Genomic DNA, 25,559 nt, shown 5'->3' on the forward strand with positions numbered 1-25,559 from the left:
TTTCAATACCCCATTGATGTTTGCCTCTTGATTTTTTCTCTATCAGAGGGCTATGCTATTTGCATTTTTCCCATTCCTGAAACTGTCATATAAGGAAATAGATAATTTTGCTTTATATGTTGTTTTTTCTCTTACATTTTGCAAGATGTCTCACTTTGATCCTGTCTCAGAAGCTTCTGCTGGAACATTTCTGCCTGACATCGGTTCTACCAAAGCTAAGTGCATTTGTTGTAAAATTGTAGAAATTATATCGCCGAATGTCATTTGTAATCGTTGTTTTGATAAACTTTTACATGCAGATAATGTGTCCATCAGTAATAGTACATTGCCAGTTGCAGTTCCATCAACTTCTAATGTGCATAATATACCTGTAAATTTTAAAGAATTTGTTTCTGATTCTATTCTGAAGGCTTTGTCTGCATTTCCACCTTCAAATAAATGTAATAGTTTTTTTAAAAAACTTCTCATTTAGTGATGAAATTTCAAATGACCAACAATATGATAATTTATCCTCTTCTGATGAGGCTCTATCTGATTCAGAAGATCCTCCTCAGACATTGACACTGACAAATCAACTTATTTATTAAATTAAGTATATGCGTTCTTTATTAAAAGAAGTGTTAATTACTTTGGATATTGAGGTAACCAGTCCTCTTAACGTTCAGTCTAATAAACGTTTAAATGCTGTTTTTAAACCTCCTGTGTTTTCTCCAGGGGTTTTTCCTATTCCTGAGGCTATTTCTGATATGATTTCTAGGGAATGGAATAAGCCAAGTACTTCTTTTATTCCTTCTTCAAGGTTTAAAAAATTGTATCCTTTGCCAGCAAAATCTATAGAGTTTTGGGAAAAGATCCCCAAAGTTGATGGGGCTATTTCTACTCTTGCTAAACGTACCACTATTCCTAGGGCAGATAGTACTTCCTTTAAGGATCCTTTAGATAGGAAGCTTGAATCTTATCTAAGGAAGGCCTATTTATATTCAGGTCATCTTCTCAGACCTGCAATTTCTTTGGCTGATGTTGCAGCTGCATCAACTTTCTGGTTGGAGAATTTAGCGCAACAAGAATTGGATTCTGACATATCTAGCATTATTTGCTTACTGCAACATGCTAATCATTTTATTTGTGATGTTAGATCCATGTCTTTAGCTATATTAGCTAGAAGAGCTTTGTGGCTTAAATCTTGGAATGCTGATATGACATCTAAATCTAGATTACCATCTCTTTTTTTCCAAGGTAATAATTTATTTGGTTCTCAGTTGGATTCTATTATTTCAACTGTTACTAGGGGAAAGGGAGTTTTTCTGCCTCAGGATAAAAAACCCAAGGGTAAATCTAAGGCTTCTAACCGTTTTCTTTCCTTTCGTCAGAATAAGGAACAAAAACTCAATCCTCCACCCAAGGAATCTGCCTCCAAATGAAAGCCTTCCTCAAATTGGAATAATTTCAAGCCTTTTAGGAAACCAAAGTCAGCCCCTAAGTCCGCATGAAGGTGCGGCCCTCATTCCAGCTCAGCTGGTAGGGGGCAGATTAAGGTTTTTCAAGGATATTTGGATAAAATCTGTTCAAAATCAATGGATTCAGAGCATTGTCTCTCAAGGGTATCGAATAGGATTCAGAGTAAGACTTCCTGTGAGAAGATTTTTTCTCTCACGTATCCCAGTAAATCCAGTAACTGCTCAGGCTTTCCTGAAGTGTGTTTCAGACCTGGAGTCTTCAGGGGTAATCATGCCAGTTCCTCTTCTGGAACAAGGTTTGGGGTTTTATTCAAATCTATTCATTGTCCCAAAGAAGGAAAATTTATTCAGACCAGTTCTGGATCTGAAAATTTTGAATCGTTATGTAAGAGTACCAACTTTCAAGGACTATTCTGCCTTTTGTTCAGCGAGGACATTATATGTCCACAATAGTCTTGCAGGATGCATACCTTCATATTCCGATTCATCCAGAACATTATCAGTTTCTGAGATTCTCTTTCCTAGACAAGCATTACCAATTTGTTGCTCTTCTATTTGGCCTAGCAACTGCTCCAAGAATCTTTTCAAAGGTTCTGGGTGTCCTACTCTCTGTAATCAGAGAACAGGGTATTGCAGTGTTTCCTTATTTGGACGATATCTTGGTACTAGTTCAGTCTTTACGTACTGCAGAATCTCACACGAATCAACTAGTGTTGTTTCTTCGGAAACATGGTTGGAGGATCAATTTACCAAAAAGTTTCTTGATTCCTCAGACAAGGGTCACCTTTTTAGGCTTCCAGATAGATTCAGTGTCCATGACTCTGTCTCTAACAGACAAGAGACGTTTAAAATTGGTTGCAGCCTGCCGGCACCTTCAGTCTCAGTCATTCCCTTCAGTGGCTATGTGCATGGAAGTTTTAGGTCTCATGACTGCAGCATCGGATGCGATCCCCTTTGCCTCTTCAGACCTCTTCAGCTTTGTATGCTGAATCAATGGTGCAGGGATTATACAAAGATATCACAATTAATATACTTAAATCCCAATGTACGACACTCTGTCATGGTGGATAGATTACCATCGTTTAGTTCAAGGGGCTTCTATTGTTCGGCTAACCTGGACTGTGATCACAACAGATGCGAGTCTTTCAGGTTGGGGAGCTGTTTGAGGATCTCTGACAGCACAAGGGGTTTGAGATTCTCAGAGCTCTTCAGTTTTTGTCTCTGTTAAAGAGAGAACCGTTCATTTGTTTTCAGACAGACATTATCACAACAGTGGCATATGTCAATCATCAGGGTGGGACTCACAGTCCCCAAGCTATGAAAGAAGTATCTCGAATACTTGTTTGGGCGGAATCCAGCTCCTGTCTAATCTCTGCGGTGCATATCCCAGGTGTAGACAATTGGGAAGCGGATTATCTCAGCCGCCAGACTTTACATCCAGGGGAGTGGTCTCTCCATCCAGATGTTTTTTCTCAGATTGTTCAGATGTGGGGTCTTCCAGAGATAGATCTCATGGCCTCTCATCTAAACAAGAAACTTCCCAGATACCTGTCCAGGGATGTTCAGGCGGAAGCAGTGGATGCACTGACACTTCCTTGGTGTTATCATCCTGCTTACATCTTCCCGCCTCTAGTTCTCCTTCCAAGAGTGATTTCCAAAATCATTATGGAACAATCATTTGTGTTGCTGGTAGCGCCAGCATGGCCACACAGGTTTTGGTATGCGAATCTGGTTCGGATGTCCAGTTGCCCGCCTTGGCCACTTCCGTTACGGCCAGACCTACTATCTCAAGGTCCGTTTTTCCATCAGGATCTCAAATCATTAAATTTGAAGGTATGGAAATTGAACGCTTAGTACTAAGTCATAGAGGTTTCTCTGACTCAGTAATTGATACTATGTTACAAGCTCGTAAATCAGTCTCTAGGAAGATTTATTATAGAGTTTGGAAGACTTACATTTCATGGTGTTGTTCTCATAAATTCTCCTGGCATTCTTTTAGAATTCCTAGAATTTTACAGTTTCTTCAGGATGGTTTGGATAAGGGTTTGTCCGTAAGTTCCTTGAAAGGACAAATCTCTGCTCTTTCTGTTTTATTTCACAGAAAGATTGCTATACTTCCTGATATACACTGTTGTGTACAGGCTTTAGTTCGTATTAAGCCTGTCTTTAAATCAATTTCTCCTCCTTGGAGTCTTAATTTGGTTCTGAAGGCTTTACAGGCTCCTCCATTTGAGCCTATGCATTCTTTGGACATTAAACTACTTTCTTGGAAAGTGTTGTTCCTTTTGGCTATCTCTTCTGCTGGAAGAGTTTCTGAGCTATCTGCTCTTTCTTGTGAATCTCCTTTTCTGATTTTTCATCAGGATAAGGCGGTTTTGCGGACTTCATTTGAATTTTTCCTTAAGGTTGTGAATTCTAACAACATTAGTAGAGAAATTGTTGTCCCTTCCTTGTGTCCTAATCCTAAGAATCCTTTGGAAAGATCCTTACATTCTTTGGATGTGATGAGAGCTTTGAAATATTATGTTGAAGCTACTAAAGATTTCAGGAAGACTTTTAGTCTATTTGTTATATTTTCTGGTCCTTTGAAAGGTCAGAAGGCCTCTGCTATTTCCTTGGCCTCTTGGTTCAGCTTTTGATTCATCAAGCTTATTTGGAGTCGGGTCAAGCCCCGCCTCAGAGAATTATAGCTCATTCTACTAGATCAGTCTCCACTTTGTGGGCTTTTATGAATGAAGCTTCAGTTGATCAGATTTGCAAAGCAGCGACTTGGTCCTCTTTGCATACATTTTTTTATTTTATTCCCTCCCTCTCTAGTGACTCTTGAGTGGAAGACTCCACATCTTGGGTATTGATATCCCATATGTCACTAGCTCATGGACTCTTGCCAATTACATGAAAGAAAACATAATTTATGTAAGAACTTACCTGATAAATTCATTTCTTTCATATTGGCAAGAGTCCATGAGGCCCACCCTTTTTATGGTGGTTATGATTTTTTGTATAAAGCACAATTATTTCCAAATTTCCTTTGTTGATGCTTTCTACTCCTTTCTTTATCACCCCACTGCTTGGCTATTCATTAAACTGAATTGTGGGTGGGGTGAGGGGTGTATTTATAGGCATTTTGAGGTTTGGGAAACTTTGCCCCTCCTGGTAGGATTGTATATCCCATATGTCACTAGCTCATGGACTCTTGCCAATATGAAAGAAATGAATTTATCAGGTAAGTTCTTACATAAATTATGTTTTTCTGTTATTCCAATCCATATAGGTATCCAACTATCCATATGAAACTGTAATGTCTAAATGTGGAGATTTTTTTTGCCTGAGATTTACATAATAGTGTAAAAGTTACACGCCTTCATTTGTTAGAGCACGTTCTTTTAACACTAGTGACCCTGCAATGATATCTGTTTAATCCCAGCAAACGGGTTAAACACATATTTAAAGTATTGATTGGCACCAGAAGTGCTCTTAAAACTGCCAGTCACCCAATCAGCAGCGGTAGTCGCACAGCAATTCTTTGTGACTCCAGAGTGTCACTTTATATGCTTAACACCTTTGCGGTGGATTTAACACATAGCCGGGCTCCAAATATTAAAAGGACGTGTTCTAACTAATTAGAGTATGTAATTTGTTCACTATCATGGCCCTTTAAAACTGAGACAACAATATTAGTTGTGTGCTGTTTGCTAATACTCATTGTCTGATAGATACTCCCTGCTAGATTCATAGCCGCATGTTATGTCAAGAAGTCTAGTTAGTTCAGGCAAAATCATGTTTGACATCCACTGTCTCCAGGTTATATTAAACGCAGTGATTTACATGGAATATGGAGACCATTTGTGCACTGTTTTAGATACTCGTACATGACTAGTCATGTGATTGGCAACATCACTGTATGCAAATGTGATTATGTGAGCGTCCAATATAGCTATTACCTTTTATTTGTCTGTCAGTTCTGATTGGCTGCTTTTTCCTCCTTAGTATTTTTAGGATTGAATAGGAAAATGAGGGTTGTATAGTAACGGATGGTGCAACAGTTACTATTATGGGGTATTTCCGGCTTTTTAGATGCAAAAGTTAAAGGTTTTTTTTTTTATGAATTCTATTTATTTATCATCAAAAATTCTGCCAATAATGGAGTTTGATATTATGTCCCTTTAACTAAATGATAGAGACATTTTTATTAGTGCTTCTGTAATACTACAAATAAGGATGGGCTCCAAATAAGGATAAAGTCAATGATCCAATTATAAGCAGGGGTATGTTTGTATGCTCCAATCACTGAAAGAGCAACTTTGACTAAATCCTTAACGCATAGAAGAGGATTTAAAACTAAGATGCACCAGTGAAATAAAGAATTTTACTTTTACATACTGGAACATCCCTTTAATATCTACTCTGTTAAAGTAAAGAAACACTGTTGAACCTTTAAAGGGACATGAAACCCAAAATGTTTCTTTTACGATTTTGACAAAGCATACTATTTAAAAAATTGCTTTGTTGTCATGGTATTCATTGTTGAATAACAAACTTATGGCTAGATTACGAGTTTTGCGTTATGAGCGGTGCTAACTTGCACGTTATTGTCACCGCTCACTTCCCTACAGCGCTGGTATTACAGGTTTATAAAAACCCGGCGTTATCAGGCATGAAGTGAGAGTAGAGCAAAATTGTGCTCCATACCGCACTCCAATACCAGCGCTGCTGAAAGCCACGGTGAGCTGGTTTAACGTGCTTGTGCACGATTTCCCCATAGACATCAATGGGGAGAGCCGGCTGAGAAAAAGTCTAACACCTGCAAAAAAGCAGCGTAAAGCTCCTTAACACAGACCCATTGATTCCTATGGGGAAACAAAATTTATGTTTACACCTAACATAAACCCTGAATCTAAACACCCCTAATCTTACACTTATTAACCCCTAATCTGCTGCCCCCGACATCGTCGACACCTACATTATACTTATTAATCCCTAATCCATTAAAGTCTTCTTCCAGAATGAAGGTTACTTTAAATGATGTCATCCAAGATGGCGTCCCTTGAATTCTATCAGCCAATCGGAATTAAAGGTGAAAAAATCCTATTGGCTGAGCTTGCATTTACGCAAATTGCGTAAGTTAATTTGCGTTAGGGCCAAAAAAGTGTGCGGTACAGCTTTTTTGACAAGACTCGTAATAGCAGCGGTAGTGAAAAAGCAGCGTTATAACTCATAACGCAAAATTCGTAATCTAGCCGTTAGATAGCCAGTATGCACATTTCTGGAGCACTGATGACACTCCTGTCATCTAGTGCTTTTATAAATGTATAACATTGTAAGAGTATTCTTGCAAAACTGCTGCCATTTAGTGCTCCAGACACATGCATACCCCTGAGCCTACCTACTAGATATGTACACACCCCTGATCCTACCTACTAGACATGTACACACCCCTGATCCTACCTACTAGATATGTACACACCCCTGATCCTACCTACTAGACATGTACACGCCCCTGAGCCTACCTACTAGACATGTACACACCCCTGATCCTACCTACTAGAGATGTACACACCCCTGAGCCTACCTACTAGATATGTACACACCCCTGATCCTACCTACTAGACATGTACACACCCCTGAGCCTACCTACTAGATATGTACACACCCCTGATCCTACCTACTAGACATGTACACACCCCTGATCCTACCTACTAGATATGTACACACCCCTGATCCTACCTACTAGACATGTACACACCCCTGAGCCTACCTACTAGATATGTACACACCCCTGATCCTACCTACTAGACATGTACACGCCCCTGAGCCTACCTACTAGACATGTGCATGCCCCTGAGCCTACCTACTAGACATGTGCAAGCCCCTGAGCCTACCTACTAGGCATGTACATGCCCCTGAGCCTACCTACTAGACATGTACACGCTCCTGAGCCTACCTACTAGACATGCACACGCCCTTGAGCCTACCTACTATACATGTACACTCCCCTGATCCTATTTTTTATTTTTATAAATGTATAACATTGTAAGAGTATTCTTGCAAAACTGCTGCCATTTAGTGCTCCAGACACATGCATGCCACTGAGCCTACCTACTAGATATGTACACACCCCTGATCCTACCTACTAGATAAGTACATGCCCCTGATCCTACCTACTAGACATGTGCATGCCCCTGATCCTACCTACTAGACATGTACACGCCCCTGATCCTACCTACTAGACATGTACATGCCCCTGAGCCTACCTACTAGACATGTGCATGCCCCTGAGCCTACCTACTAGACATGTACACGCCCCTGAGCCTACCTACTAGACATGTGCATGCCCCTGAGCCTACCTACTAGACATGTACACGCCCCTGATCCTACCTACTAGACATGTACATGCCCCTGAGCCTACCTACTAGACATGTGCATGCCCCTGAGCCTACCTACTAGACATGTACATGCCCCTGAGCCTACCTACTAGACATGTGCATGCCCCTGAGCCTACCTACTAGACATGTACACGCCCCTGATCCTACCTACTAGACATGTACATGCCCCTGAGCCTACCTACTAGACATGTGCACGCCCCTGAGCCTACCTACTAGACATGTGCACGCCCCTGAGCCTACCTACTAGACATGTGCATGCCCCTGAGCCTACCTACTAGACATGTGCATGCCCCTGAGCCTACCTACTATACATGTACACTCCCCTGATCCTACCTACTAGACATGTGCACGCCCCTGAGCCTACCTACTAGACATGTGCATGCCCCTGAGCCTACCTACTAGACATGTGCATGCCCCTGAGCCTACCTACTAGACATGTACATGCCCCTAAACCTACCTACTAGATATATGCAGGCCCCTGAGCCTACCTACTAGATATATGCAGGCCCCTGAGCCTACCTACTAGACATGTGCAGGCCCCTGATCCTACCTACTAGACATGTACATGCCTCTGAGCCTACCTACTAGACATGTGCAGGCCCCTGATCCTACCTACTAGACATGTACATGCCTCTAAACCTAAAAATAAAAGAACCAATGGCACCACGTTGTGGAATAATAATAGGCTTGTATTAAAGATGTACATATAATAAAATAAGCTTAGGGGTGCTGTGTATTAAGGGTCAAATTTATTAACAAAATGCCAGCAGAGGAAGAAAAAGAATTCCTCTGTTGTGCAAAAGGAATACACATATAGCACTCCCTTGAGCCTACCTCCTAGACATGTGCACGCCCCTGAGCCTAACTACTAGGCATGTACATGCCCTTGAGCCTACCTCCTAGACATGTGCACGTCCCTGAGCCTACCTACTAGACATGTGCACGTCCCTGAGCCTACCTCCTAGACATGTGCACGTCCCTGAGCCTACCTACTAGACATGTGCAGCAGAGAAAATGTCGGTTCCTCTGAATATTCGGAGAAATTAGTGTCCCTGAATATTCGTCTGTTGGACTTCAAACAAAACAAATACTGAATATTTGTAGGACGTTTACATTAGTTTTCGTTAAACAAATATAAATGTTCCTTTGCTACAGGTGAAAAAGTACACCTGTAGCATTATACTTAGCTCTAGCGAGCTGGAGAGCCGCGCTAATCCTGACTAATGGACCTTCTGCTTTAATGCAGGCCCAGGGATCCGCAGCACTAAGCCTCCTATTAGCGCGTCTGTCCAGTGCTCTAGAGGTAAGTATTTTAAAGAAATTTAGAGGGACATGAAACCCAATTTTTTTCTTTCATTGATTCAAATAGAACATGCAATTTTAAGCAACTTTCTAATTTACTCCTATTATCAATTTTTCTTCGTTCTCTTGGTATCTTTATTAGAAAATTAGGTTAGGAGCCGGCCCATCTTTGGTTCAGAACCCTGGGTAGCGCTTGTTGATTGGTGGCTAAATGTAGCCACCAATTAGCAAGCGCTACCCATTCCTGCTTTTCAAATAAAGATACCAAGAGAATGAAGAAAAATTGATAATAGGAGTAAATTAGAAAGTTGCTTAAAATTGCCTGCTCTATCTGAATCAAGGAAAAATTTGGGTTTCATAGCCCGTTAAAGAAAACTAATGAATACTAATGAATTTCATCAGCATTTCTTGATTTTCTTTAAGTTTAGTTGTTGCATCCATGATCCATTTCTTGAAAAGGAAAAGAATATCCATTTTTCGTTAAACTAATTAAACTAATGCACATGCCTATTACCTACCTGTTCTTTAACAGAGAATGTAGTAAATCTTTTATTAAAGGGACATCAAACCCCAAATTTCTCTTTCATGATTCAGATAGAGAATAACATTTTAAAAAAAATTCTAATTTACTTATATTATCAAATTTGCTCTGATGTGGCGGACAGAAATCAACCCGATCAAATACGATCGGGTTGATTGACACCCCTCTGCAGGGGGCAGTATTGCACCAGCAATTCACAAGAACTGCTGGTGCAATGATAAATGCAGACAGTGTATGCTGTCGGCATTTATCGATCTGCGGCGGACATGGTTCGCTATAGCGGATCATGTCCGTCCGCACAATGATAAATGGACCCCACGGTCTTTTTGCTGCATAATAGAAAAATGTTGCTTTAAACGGTAAAAAAAACAACTAAATTCTTCTCTAAGCTGTTAAGAGCATGTTAAAGAAACACAACATTTTTGTTTATTTCAAATATAAAAACATTACAGCTCATCATAATCTACTAGAAGGAACTGCATAACGTAAGTTTTGTGCAATCATGTGTGATACATTTTATTACTTTCCTTTGTTCGGAATGTTCACAGATGTGACTTGTACAGACAAATCTCTCTGTTTTCATATAGTGTAAGTCATGTGAGCTATTCGCTTCATTAACAGTTTTATATGTACATTTATGTTTTGTTTTAAATCCCGATAACTAAATGGAACATGACACAAAATATATTTTATAAGCAAAGTACTGAAGCTATCCCCCTCCTCCCTCTAGACATGGGGGCAGCCATGTTGAAATCTATCTTTCCCTATATTCCAGTGCTAACCTGTTTGCACATGTTAACTCTCCTTCAGATACCTGCAGTGTAACTTAGGTTCCAAAATGGCAGCAGCCATAATAAGAGGGAGGTGCATGAAATGTATTTTGTGTTTAGTGTCCCTTATTAATTATCAAGCCTTTTAATAAAAACAAGTCCTTTTAATAATTTAAAGAAATATATATGTTTGTGGTGTGCGTATAAATGCCATACAAAACAGTGAATCCTACCTGATTCGCCTCGCAATGCTTTTTCCAGTTTAACCCCTTGAATCTCAAGTGCTCGCTGCTTCTCTTCAACCTCCTGCAGCTGACGTTGAATCGTCTGTTTAAGGAAGAATGTTTTAGAGCAATCAATGTGTAACGGTGATGCAGTTTAAATTTACATATCTAGTGTAGTTTAGTAATATTTTATTTTTACAAGATCGAGAGTTCAGCTACACGTGATGCCCCCTCTAACTTTTAACTAGCAGTGTGAAAAAAAGAAAATTAAATTAAAAAACACTATCTAACATAATGAAAATAAAGGTCGCGTGTGTCTACCATGAGGCGAATGCGCCTGTACATAATGTAAATATTAATATAAACTTATAACATTTTCTTATTAAGGAGTTTTTTTTATATATATTTATGAAGATATGTTAATGTGTTGATGAATTGAGCGCACACACTCTTTTCTATTGCCTCAGCTATGTGTAATGTGTGTGCATATATTGAACAAAATATATTTACAACTACATATAATAATGTAATTAAAAGTTACCAAATTCTACCAATATGCACTTATGATATGTATATTTGGTGATATTATATTCCTTAAAATCCATTATAATTAAAAGCATTGCATTTTAGATAAAAGTATTGATTTTTATATGATAAAGACATGTTTTGCATTTTACTTCAATATGTATATAAATATTTGTGTGTGTATATGTGTTTAACATTGGTAAGAGTGGGCGCATGTCTCTATTTAAAGGGACAGAAAACCCCAAAATTTTCTTTCAGTATTTGGATAGAAAATACAATTTTAAACAACTTTTAAATTTACTTTTATTATCAAATTTGCTTCATTATCTTTTTATCCTTTGCTGAAGGAACAGCATTGCACCACTTGCAGCTAGATGAACACATCTAGTTAGCCAATCACAAAAGACAAATGTGTGTAGGCAACAATTAACAGCTAGCACCTACTAGTGTAGGATATGTGCGTATTCTTTTCAACAAGGGATATCAAGAGAACAAAGCACATTTGAAAACAAAAGTGAATGTAAAAGCGTCTTAAAACGACAAGCTCTATCATGCAAGTTTAATTTTGATTTTCCCATCTTAGTGATTTCACAATTGTTTTGTGCAAACATATTGTCATATCTATACTATAATAAGGATTATCTGTACTGTAGTATGTAAGTGTATGACATTGCATTAGTCTCTCTGTGTCAAGAATGTGGGAACTGTTCATTTTGACCACTAAAGCACTATTTTACATTATTATTCTGGAACACAGTCTTTTTAAGCAAACAAATTTAAGAATAAAATGTATCTATTTATTTAGATAATATAATTGACCTCTATGCATTTTTTATTACACATTTGACAGCCTACCTCTAACAATTAGACTTTTTGTTTAAGTGTTTCTTTTCAAGTTAACAGTGAGATTTTACCTTTTGGATAGAAGCTATGAAAGTAATTGGGGCACCAGAATATTACATTTAGTTTGCAGACATGATGTATTATATGCTGTAAGCCAAGCTTTAGATCTCACCACAAGTTAGGTACTCAATATCATTAAATCCTGCATTTGAATCCATTGGCAGAGTCTATCACATTTCCTTGAACATAACAGTTTCAGGAAGGCAATTAACTTAATGAGACTAAACTATTTTGTGTCTCATGGATGGTTTTCCAAAGTCAACTATCATTATTGCCAGAGCATTATATTCATTGTGTATCACACTAATGTCTTCCTATATGGTTTATTCTGCTTTGAAATCTTAGTCTAATTTACAATGTTCAAAAATATTTCGTTTAACTCTTTTCCGTTTGCAATTATCTCACAGATTTTTAGACTTTGAAAACAGACAAAGACAGTTCCTATAAAGATTTTTTTTTTTTTTAAAGTGACTTTACTATCAAGATAGAACATTTAACGCATTATGGAGTATTAAAGGAAAATATATGGAGTTTTATTTTTAAAACGCAGTTTATTACTATTTCTTTTATTTAGGCTGTGAGCTACACACTTCACACTTTTTTTCTTCTTAAAGGGACATAAATATCAAAATGAAAATGCCCATGAATGCATTTCAGTTTTGAATAGAAACATTTTTGCAGTACAGTATTGCGCCTGCTCAGGGAGTATATATACTGTGTGTGTGTGTATATATATATATATATATATATATATATATATATATATATATATATATATATATGTATGTATATGCAAGCAATTACTCCATTTGCATCACTGCTGATGAATACAGGCCACTGTGGCTCTCTGAGCAAATATGTTGTTTGTGTGAGTATGCACTAGGCATATGTACATATGCTCTGTGCATAGTCAAAGCTGTAACTGAAACATTACTTTTACTTTTCACTTTTGCTAATACATATACATTGCAAAAATACTTCTAGTCAAAATATAACTGCTGTCATCTGCTTTTCAATTATCAGTTTTTTATTCCTTTTAAAAAAAAGGAAAAAAACAACTTTTTTTTTACATATGTGCTTATTATGTACTTAACAATGGAAAATGATGATATTATCGTGGGTGGCAAAGAAGCAACAGTTTTTGCCTTACTTGAGTTTGACCAGCAACCACAGCATTCTTTTACCGGGATGTCATGGACACTACACACACAGGATCTCAGTATGGAACATCCTGGCAGCAAGACTGTGGCCAGATACTGAGCAGAGAGACATCCTTGTCCATGTTTGTTGCTAAATTATGGGATACTCCTTTAAATCTGGACTAGTATATACTCACTGTTGTAACTTTCAGCTGAATGTGCTACACAGAATTACTGCTAAGACTTTCAAATTGCTCATGAAAGGTTTCTTGCCATTAACTCTTCATATCGAAAGGTTTTTAGTAACTTTTGGGTAACATAGCCATAGGAAGGAATTAAATGTCACATTCATACCAAGGAGACCACATCAAAAGAGGTTAACCCATTGTCTAGAGAAAGCGGGTATCTAACTGTAGTCTTGTAGTATGTAAGGATCTCACCCACAAAGAATCACATTGGCATGGCCGACCCTCTCATTGTTTGCTGTTAGGTTTATAGTCAAAGGGACAGTCTAGTCAAAATTAAACTTTCATGATTCAGATAGGGCATGTCATTTTAAACAACTTTCCAATGTACTTTTATCATCAAATTTGCTTTGTTCTCTTGGTATTCTTAGTTGAAAGCTAAAATGAGGAGGATCATTTGCTAATTTCTTAGCCCTTGAAGGCTGCCTCTTATCTGAATGCATTTTGTCATTTTTCACAGCTAGAGGTCGTTAGTTCATGTATGCCATATAGATAACATTGTGCTCACAACCGCGGAGTTACCTAGGAGTCAGCGCTGATTAGCTAAAATACAAATCTGTCAAAAAACAGAAATAAGGGGGCAGCCTGCAGAGGCTTAGATACAAGGTAATCACAGAGGTAAAAAGTATATTAATATAACAGTGTTGGTTATGCAAAACTGGGGAATGGGTAATAAAGGGATTATCTATATTTTTAAAATATTAAAACTCTGGTGTAGACTGTCGCTTTAAGGTTATAGCTAAGTTTATGATCAACCCCTTGAATGACAGAGGGCATAGGTTGCAAAGCTTTTTCTCTCTAGCATCTAAGTGGTAAAAAGAACTACTGTACCAAAAGAATATAACCTATACCATAGCTTTCCAAACTTTTCATGTTAGTGACACACTTTTTAGACCTTGATCATTTCGCGACACAGTAATTAATTCAGTTGTACTAGCAAAAAGGAGGTTAAACTAGCTTGTTTTAAAAGATACGGACACATACATAAATTATATAATAATGAAATTATAATTTAATAACACCAATAGCTAATTACTATTTAATGGGCTGTATGAGGTCGATGGGATGAACACAGTTTCGGAATATTTGGTGGAATATTAGATAAAGACGCTCGCATTTCATCATCAAGCATTTTAAGCTTCCACTTCCTATCCATATATCAAGAGCAGGAGCAGCAATGCATTACTGGGAGCTAGTTGCAGGAAAAAAAACACTTTGACTTCTGACTTCAGCTCAGCGTTTAAGCTGCCACCCTCAGAGCTCTGTGAGTCCGACTGACTACTGCCAACGCTGCAAACGCACTGCTGTCCCACTCACTGACTACACATGCAGTCACGAGCCAATTAAGGAGATTACACGTGCAGTCAGGAGCCAATGTGCCGCCAAAGCCACCAATGGGAATAGTTTCAGTTCCCAGTGAGCTGTGCCAATTGGCTAAGATGATCTGTGACCCACTAGGTATCAATCACGTGTCAACCATGTGATATGCATAGCAGGCAGGTGGAAAGTCAGAAACCAAAAAACAATAAAAGAAAAAATAAATTTAGAAAAATTTGTGCTGAAGCAGGGACACACCTACACACTGCTGCTGACACACTAGTGTGTCCCGACACACAGTTTGGAAAGCACTGACCTATACTGTTTTCATATCCTGGTGGTAACATCCATATAGCACTATGCAATCTAAGCAGCTTATAATGTAACAGAGCAGAAGATCACCTGTGCCTTGTGGAGTCTTTTCAGCTCCTCTTGTTTTGCCTTCTGTTTGGCTTCTCGTTCTAGTTTCCTTTGGTTTCTTGAAGCTCTTGTGGACTAAAATAAAACACAGGATGTTTCAGCAATTCAACAGAAAGACACAAATACATTCACTTCTAAAGGTTCAAGTATAAAAAGTGTAGCAACAGTCACAATGACAAATCTGCCTTGTTCTCTTGCTATCCTGGTTAAAAAAATAATATGTGCAGATCTTCAGCAGCAGCAATGTATTACTGGGAGATACCTGGTGATTTGGGACTACACACATTTTTCTCTTGTCATTGGCTCATCAGATGTGTTCAGCTAGCTCCCAGTAGTGCAATGCTGATCTGAAGCTGACTTTAACTATGTGTTTAATCATTTTGCAAGGTTAACACATAAAAATGTGTTAACATAGTAGAGCATTTGTTTTGCATTTCTAATAAATGTTAAATTTTATTGCTTGAAAAACTTATTGCAGCAGAGGCAACTTACTCCATCCCTGAACCAATCTTTCATCTCTAGTAAATTAGACATTCATGATTTAGACAGATGACACAATTTAAAAAAAAACAACTTTCCAATATTCTTCTATATTTTAATTTGCTTCCTTCTCTTGTTATCTTTTGCTGAAAGGTTTATCTAGGTAAGCTCAGGAGCAGCAAAGAACCTAGGTTCTACCTGCTGATTGGTGACTGCATATATATATCGATTGGTCACCCATGTGTTCAGTTAGAAACCAGTAGTGAATTGCTGCTCCTTCAACAAATGATTCAAAGAGAATGAAGCAAATTTGATAATAGAAGTAAACTGGAAAGTTGTTATAGTTTGTTCTACCTAAATCATGAAAGAAAATGTTTGGGTTTCGTGTCCCTTTAAGCTCTGTAAGGTTTAGCAAGAGGAAATATGATGGGTATTTTCTCCGCAGAGCATACTGTACAAAAACTAGGCAAATGGGGTCTAAGCAGTTTTGTTTTTGCCAGGGCATTGAGAACCACCACCTTGTGGGTGAAAATCTCAGCTTTACTTAGATGCTACCACCTTATCCCAGGGTATAATCGTCATAGCTGATCATCAGGTCGTTAAATTAGGGTTTCTGCATTATGGTCCAGGTTAATACCAAGGTTAGTCTTAAAAGGACATACAACCATACTTCTTTCTTTCATGATTCAGATAGAGCATGTGGTTTTATACAACTTTTCAATTTGTTTTGTTCTCTTGATATCTTTTGTTGAAAAGGATACATAGGTAGACACATGAGCTGCTGATTGGTTGCTGCACATAAATGCCTTATGTTATTGGCTCACCCAATGCATTAATTAGCTCCTAGTATGCATTGTTGCTTACTTGCTTCTTCATAAAAGGATACCAAGAGAATTGTGAAATAAAATCTGAATCATGAAATAAAATTTGTTGATTTCATGTCCCTTTAAGGTTGGGCTACAGCTATGGAAAGTGTTCAGTTAGGGCTAGGATTAACTGCTTAAATGCCAAACAGGGTAGTGATGCATTACATGCAAGTTATTATACTTTCTATATCATTTTATACTGTATATCTCATTCAGGTATATTCCATTAAAAGGACACTAAAATCAAAATGAAAGGAGAAGTTCTCCCCAAAAACGTTCCAATAAATTTGTGAATTTTCTTCAACTGAAAGTCCTGAGAGTGCATTTGTTTTGTGGAATATTTACTATATTTATGCACCCAGGCGGATGACCGTAGGAGGGTAACACTGTAGCTTGGACTTTGCATATATATATATGTTTTGTAATTGGCTGATGGTTGTCACATGATTTAGGGCACTGGTTAAATGAAAGTAACTATGTCAGAAAAAATGTAATATTCATTTGAAATTCAGAGTGCTATTGCATTGCCTTTTTATTATGTATTTGTTAATAGTATAATTCTACTGTATTTAATAATCATTTAATAGAGCTATTTGTACATTACAGATGTAGAGAAGAATAAATCTGTCATGTGCATTTAAAAAATATATCAAGGATATCTGACCTCTTTCCTAGAGGAGAAAATTTACTATACATAGTAATTAGTGCAGAACACTATAGTGCTGTCACCCTACCTGATAATATTGTTGATAATGCAGTATACAGTTGCAGCGGTGTGGGTGCAGGCAGATTGACTTTAAGGATGGGCGAATGTTTTGCAACGTTCGAAAATTGAAACAAATTTTAACTAATTCGTTTGTTCATTTCGAATTTCAAATGTTTGCACAACATTCTAACATTTGTTTTATGCAATAGTATTTCTAATGCTTTCTTTAAATGTAATATTCGATTTGAATTTTTCTAATAATTCAATTTGAATTATCCAATATTTGAATTCGAAAATTCAAATCTATATATTCGTAATAGTATTTCTAATGCTCTCTTTAAATGTAATATTAAATTATGCAATATTCTAAATAGAAACATTCAAATTGATATATTTCTATATTTTATGTATCAATTTACTAAATTACCTGCCGTGTGAACTATTGAACTTCTGAGTAGTATTTTTTAAATTAAATGTTACGAAAGTAACATTCGAATACCGAATTGTAATGAATTTTCATTCTTATCAACATTCGACTGTCCAAAACTACTGTCCACAGGACTATTCGTTCTACCAATCTAATTCCCTATCCCTAATTGCCAGTGACATCTACAACATGTGTGTAATATCACCCCAGCACGAATGTGGCAGATACCCCAGATCATAAGAGAAAGAAAAGTGGAAGAGTCCTTGAAAAACCAAGTGTGTAAGGGACAGAATAGGGAAATAACAAGGAAAGATGCAAGGACACTGTATTGGCAGTGCAGCAACAGCAGTCACATGTGGTTTGGAGCTTTCTTGTTTATAGCCACCTTGTATCCTTTCAGCTGTCTGTTCTTTGATAGACTCGGTGGCAACAGTATAACAATACTATTATCCTCTCTGGGACTTTGGTCTTTTGAGTAATTTTAGCCAGGATGTTGTATGACCTTTGTTTGTTTAATATTGTAACTTAATTTTGTTCATTTAAGCATTAGGATTACACATTATTTATTATTTATTTATTTTTCTTTTGACACTGCTAATAAACAGTATTATTTGGCATCAAGGTTGAGACTAATTCTATACTTTGGCATATTTTTAGCGATGTATGTGACAGTTGTTCTTATAACACTGTCACACTAGGTGTTTTCACACCGTAAATTTTCTGAGGCAAGCGTGCTAACTATAAGTACTTTTTTTCTTTCATTATTTATCTATATTTACTTAAAGGTACATGAAACCCACATTTTTTCTTTCATGATTCAGATAGAGAATATAATTTTAAACAACTTTCTAATTTACTTCTATTATCTAATCTGTTTAATTCTCTTGGTATCATTTGTTGAAGGAGCAGCAATGCACTACTAGTTTCTAACTGAACACATGGGTGAGCCAATCACATTCAGTATATATATGCAGCTACAAATCAACAGCTAGAACCTAGTTTCTCTGCTGCTCATGAACTTGCCTAGATAAACCTTTCAGCAAATGATAACAAGAGAAGGAAGCAAATTAAATAATAGAAGTAAATTGGAAAGTTGTTTAAAATTGTATTCTCTATCTGAATCATGAAAGAACATTTTTGGGTTTCATGTCCCTTTAAGTACCGGTTTAATTGACTTTTCCCCAATTTTTATTACCTGTGCCCTGTTTATATTTAATTTAAAGATGGAAAATGATCCTGAAACATACTAAGATTGTCTTGAAAAAGGCTGACCATACCAGTCGAAACGTCGACTTCTTTATGAATTGTATCACGTAAATAAAAGAAAATTTCTTTTGATGGAAAGACCCGTGAGGGCCCTCTTGTGTACCTTATTATACATATATATATATATGTGTGTGTGTGTGTGTATTTATACAGATATGTTCCTGTTGGGTAAGATTTTGGAGTGAGATAAAAAGATTACCTTCAGAGAAGCTGAACGTCTATACTTAAATTCATCATCAGACGAGCTTGAGTAATCAGACACTGCTGTCCTCTCTGCCTTATATGAGTTCCCTGTAAAGTGAAGTAAAAAACAGACAAAAGTAAATATACACAATGGTTTTTATGCACCTGACTATAACAATACCTGAAAGTGGAGGATCCTGCAATAGACTGAGGTTTGGCTTAAGTCCATGCATGCTGGTCTACTATCCCGTCTGCAAATGTTTTCTTCCAACATTCAAAATATTATTATGGATCAATTAAGTTCGTAAACAGTAATTAGACGGCATGACGGTTTATGAATGTAGCCAAAGACAAAATCTCTAATTAAAAATGCATATCTTAAGTTAGTAATGTTTCATAAATTATTGTGTAAAGCTCACCATCCAGTTGTAATTGAATGCTGAAAAGCTTAGCGCCAGCTCTTAAACAAATTACCCTTATGAGGTTCATAGCATCTGGCACATATTTTTATTACATGACATCTGCTCAGTGTAAAATAAGTGGCGTCAGAGAGTCTACTGATATATTAAAAAGAAAGAAAATGTAACTAGATGCAAATGGACCCAGAGAGCATAGTTTTATCACTGTCCCTACTCTACATAAATAGTCCAAACAAATGTCCCTTTTTTTTCTGACTTGAGTATTATCACATTGTTGAATGAATGATTAAAATGTCAAAGAGCAAAGAAGAAATTGTATGTTATAACAATGCATGAAATCACAGTAAGCAGAGAAAATGAAGTTAATCAGGAACAACAAATTGAATTGATTCATAACCACAAACGTAAAAAGCTCATTTTGATAGAATGACATTACACTATGCCAAAGGTATGGTAGTCATTCTCCATTTTACATGTTTTCAAGCCTATTATAAGTGTGTCCCACTCAGTGTAAAACTAAAGAGTGTTGTTGTTTTCAGGTGATAAGCCCTTATGATCTTGTTAGAGTGCATGAAGCATATGTAAATATTTTTAGTTTGCGCACGGGAATAGTCGAAGCTATAACTGAAACAGTGATAGCATTTATTTGATGCATTTTTGCTAATACAAGTATTGCAAATGTAATTCTACTGAAAACCAAAATTCAGTGGGTGGCACAGAAAGGTAAGTGGGACTTGTAGGTTGTGACCCAATGGTGTTTTGTGGTTGGAACCATGGCAGGTGAGGTAGTCAGCTTGGGCCACAGTGAGCAGAGCTGGGGCAGTCCCTGAAAACCAGGACATTTACCTTGATGGAGAGAGCTGCAGGAGCAACAGTGGCCATCTCTTCTGTCAACTCTTCAGCTTCCATAAACCATAATTTTAATCTCACTATCTTGACCCAGCCCCAATGCACTCAAACCTAACCGTAGAAAACTAAGCTGACTGCTACCTGTATCTTCCCACACTTCAGAGGGGCATTGCTAAGAAACTTACACCTCATCTGTCTTTAAAGGGACATTATACACTCATTTTTTCTTTGCATAAATGTTTTGTAGCTGATCTATTTATATAGCCCATAAAGTTTATTTTTTAAATAAATGTATAGTTTTGCTTATTTTTAAATAACATTGCTCTGATTTTCAGACTCCTAACCAAGCCCCAAAGTTTTATGTGAATACCGTCAGCTACGTTCTCCAGGTTGCTGCTGTTTGTGTAAAGGGTCTTTTCATATGCAAAAGAAGGGGGAGGGGGGGAGTGTCTTATTTGCCACTTGCAGTGGGCTTTCCATCTGCCTTTTCAACAGAGCCAAACTGATAGCTTCTAAGTAAGTTTTTAAACTGTTTTATACTGGATTTTTATATCAGTATCTGTGCATCTTATTCTTTATAGTAGTGTCTATTACATGTAGTTATATGAAAATGAGTGTATACTGTCCCTTTAAGCAACAAAATTACTCTGCTCTTTATCTCTCTACACAAAACACTAGTGACTCTGTCCTCTAATTTCAAAGGGCTCAGCCTCAAACTTAAATATCCTCCTCTGCCCACTTTGGTCTCCGATTCCCTAACAAATGCTGCCCCATAAATGTTGCCCCATTCACCTACTTGTACATCAATTGTCACACACATTCAACTACTTGTACATCAATTTTCACACACATTCAACTACGTACATCATTCGTCAAACACATTCCCCTACTTGTACATCAATCCTCACACACATTCACCTACTGGTACATCAATCCTCATACACATTCACCTACTGGTACATCAATCCTCATACACATTCACCTACTGGTACATCAATCCTCACACACATTCACCTACTTGTACATCAATCCTCACACACATTCACCTACTGGTACATCAATCCTCATACACATTCACCTACTTGTACATCAATCCTCATACACATTCACCTACTCGTACATCAATCCTCATACACATTCACCTACTGGTACATCAATTCTCATACACATTCACCTACTCGTACATCAATCCTCATACACATTCACCTACTGGTACATCAATCCTCACACACATTCAACTACTTGTACATCAATCCTCACACACATTCACCTACTTGTACATCAATCCTCATACAAATTCACTTACTTGTACATCAATCGTCACACACATTCACCTACTTGTACATCAATCCTCATACACATTCACTTACTTGTACAGCAATCCTCATACACATTCACCTACTGGTACATCAATCCTCACACACATTCAACTACTTGTACATCAATCCTCACACACATTCACCTACTGGCACATCAATCCTCACACACCTTCACCTACTTGTACATCAATCCTCATACAAATTCACTTACTTGTACATCAATCGTCACACACATTCACCTACTTGTACATCAATCCTCATACACATTCACTTACTTGTACATCAATCTTCACACACATTCACCTACTGGTACATTAATCCTCACACACATTCACCTACTTGTACATGAATCCTCACACACATTCACCTACTTGTACATCAATCCTCACACACATTCACCTACTTGTACATCAATCCTCACACACATTCACCTACTTGTACATCAATCCTCACACACATTCACCTACTTGTACATCAATCCTCATACACATTCACCTACTGGTACATTAATCCTCACACACATTCACCTACTGGTACATCAATCCTCACACACATTCAACTACTTGTACATCAATCCTCACACACATTCACCTACTTGTATATCAATCCTCACACACATTCACCTACTTGTACATCAATCCTCATACACATTCACCTACTGGTACATCAATCCTCACACACATTCAACTACTTGTACATCAATCCTCACACACATTCACCTACTTGTATATAAATCCTCATACAAATTCACTTACTTGTACATCAATCGTCACACACATTCACCTACTTGTACATCAATCCTCATACACATTCACTTACTTGTACAGCAATCCTCATACACATTCACCTACTGGTACATCAATCCTCATACACATTCACTTACTTGTACATCAATCTTCACACACATTCACCTACTGGTACATTAATCCTCACACACATTCACCTACTTGTACATCAATCCTCACACACATTCACCTACTTGTACATCAATCCTCACACACATTCACCTACTTGTACATCAATCCTCACACACATTCACCTACTTGTACATCAATCCTCACACACATTCACCTACTTGTACATCAATCCTCACACACATTCACCTACTGGTACATCAATCCTCACACATATTCACCTACTTGTACATCAATCCTCATACACATTCACCTACTTGTACATCAATCCTCATACACATTCACCTACTTGTACATCAATCCTCATACACATTCACCTACTTGTACATCAATCCTCACACACATTCACCTACTCGTACATCAATCCTCACACACATTCACCTACTCGTACATCAATCCTCATACACATTCACCTACTCGTACATCAATTCTCATACACATTCACCTACTTGTACATTAATCCTCACACACATTCACCTACTCGTAAATCAATCCTCACACACATTCATCTACTTGTACATTAATCGTCACACACATTCACCTACTCGTACATCAATCCTCACACACATTCACCTACTGGTACATCAATCCTCACACACATTCACCTACTTGTACATTAATCCTCACACACATTCACCTACTTGTATATTAATTCTCACACACATTCACCTACTGGTCCATCAATCCTCATACACATTCACCTACTGGTACATCAATCTTCACACACATTCACCTACTCGTACATCAATCCTCATACACATTCACCTACTTGTACATCAATCCTCACACACATTCACCTACTTGTACATTAATCCTCACACACATTCACCTACTTGTACATCAATCCTCACACACATTCACCTACTGGTACATCAATCCTCACACACATTCACGTACTGATACATCAATTCTCACACACATTCACCTACTGGTACATCAATCCTCAAACACATTCACCTACTGGTACATCAATCCTCATACACATTCATCTACTTGTACATCAGTCCTCACACACATTCACATACTTGTACATTAATCCTCACACACATACACCGACTTGTACATCAATCCTCACACACATTCACTTACTTGTACATCAATCCTCACACACATTCACCTACTTGTACATCAATCCTCACACACATTCACCTACTTGTACATCAATCCTCATACACATTCACCTACTTGTACATCAATCCTCATACACATTCACCTACTTGTACATCAATCGTCACACACATTCACCTACTCGTACATCAATCCTCACACACATTCACCTACTCGTACATCAATCCTCACACACATTCACCTACTGGTACATCAATCCTCACACACATTCACCTACTGGTACATCAATCCTCACACACATTCACCTACTAGTACATCAATTCTCACACACATTCACATACTTGTACATCAATCCTCACACACAGTCACCTACTTGTACATCAATCCTCATACACATTCACCTACTTGTACATCAATCGTGATACACATTCACCTACTCGTACATCAATCCTCACAAACATTCACCTACTCGTACATCAATCCTCACACACATTCACCTACTGGTACATCAATCCTCACACACATTCACCTACTTGTACATCAATTTTCACACACATTCACCTACTCATACATCAATCGTCACACACATTCACCTACTCGTACATCAATCCTCACACACATTCACCTACTCGTACATCAATCCTCACACACATTCACCTACTCGTACATCAATCCTCACACACATTCACCTACTCGTACATCAATCCTCACACACATTCACCTACTCGTACATCAATCCTCACACACATTCACCTACTTGTACATCAATCCTCACACACATTCACCTACTTGTACATCAATCCTCACGCATAGTCACCTATTTGTACATCAATCCTCACACACATTCACCTACTCGTACATCAATTCTCATACACATTCACCTACTCGTACATCAATCCTCACGCATAGTCACCTATTTGTACATCAATCCTCACACACATTCACCTACTTGTACATCAATCCTCACACACATTCACCTACTTGTACATCAATCCTCACGCATAGTCACCTATTTGTACATCAATCCTCACACACATTCACCTACTCGTACATCAATTCTCATACACATTCACCTACTCGTATATCAATCCTCACACACATTCACCTACTTGTACATCAATCCTCACGCACAGTCACCTATTTGTACATCAATCCTCAAACACATTCACCTACTCGTACATCAATTCTCATACACATTCACCTACTTGTAAATCACTCCTCACACACATTTAACTACTGGTACATCAATCCTCACAGACATTCACCATCTGAAATGTCCTGCTCTGCCCATTCTGGCCTCCTATTACCACCTGCCTCTTAGCATAACACTTTGCCACCCACATGATCCTACATGTAAACTAGAAATGGGAAGGCACAGAAAATAAAACTGAAAAATTAGGGGTAAAATATTTTTTTATGGAAAAAAATCAGTTTGGAATATGCTCTTTTACAATGATAAATTATATGTCTATGACATCATATATTTAAACCTCTGATATTATTTCTAAAACATTATATAACATGAAGACTTTTATGAAAGACTTATGAGACTTTAGGTAAAGTCTCAAATCATTGGAACTCCTGTACCCTGAAGAGAAGCAAATCCTGAAATACAATTCAAATACTAAGTAAATACTGAGAATGCTATTTGGGAAAAAAAGGAAAATATGCATTTCTGTCTCTAGGGACACTGCAGGGAAAAGCATTCACTTTATTTTGCTTGTGGTCTCCATCTTGTTGGTATAGTTGATTGAGTTGTTTCTGTCCTCTCAGTTAGGCCTTAATTGAAAGGCAAGAGTTTCAATTCCTCTGAATATTGAAAACTGAACCCTA

General features: G+C 37.6%; 1 protein-coding gene across 1 annotated transcript in view; it reads right to left on the reverse strand.

Annotated features, from left to right (window-relative positions):
* Positions 1–25,559, reverse strand: part of MICAL2 (microtubule associated monooxygenase, calponin and LIM domain containing 2) — a 529,879-nt gene that overhangs the window by 80,643 nt on the left and 423,677 nt on the right. The window contains exons 39-41 of the mRNA XM_053689298.1: positions 19,174–19,265; positions 15,212–15,304; positions 10,690–10,783 (exon numbers count right to left, since the gene is read on the reverse strand). Coding sequence (XP_053545273.1) covers positions 10,690–10,783; positions 15,212–15,304; positions 19,174–19,265 — 279 coding nt within the window. The remainder of the gene's footprint in view (positions 1–10,689; positions 10,784–15,211; positions 15,305–19,173; positions 19,266–25,559) is intronic.

The sequence above is a fragment of the Bombina bombina genome, chromosome 7 (genome assembly GCF_027579735.1).
Source record: "Bombina bombina isolate aBomBom1 chromosome 7, aBomBom1.pri, whole genome shotgun sequence".
Lineage (NCBI taxonomy): Eukaryota > Metazoa > Chordata > Amphibia > Anura > Bombinatoridae > Bombina > Bombina bombina.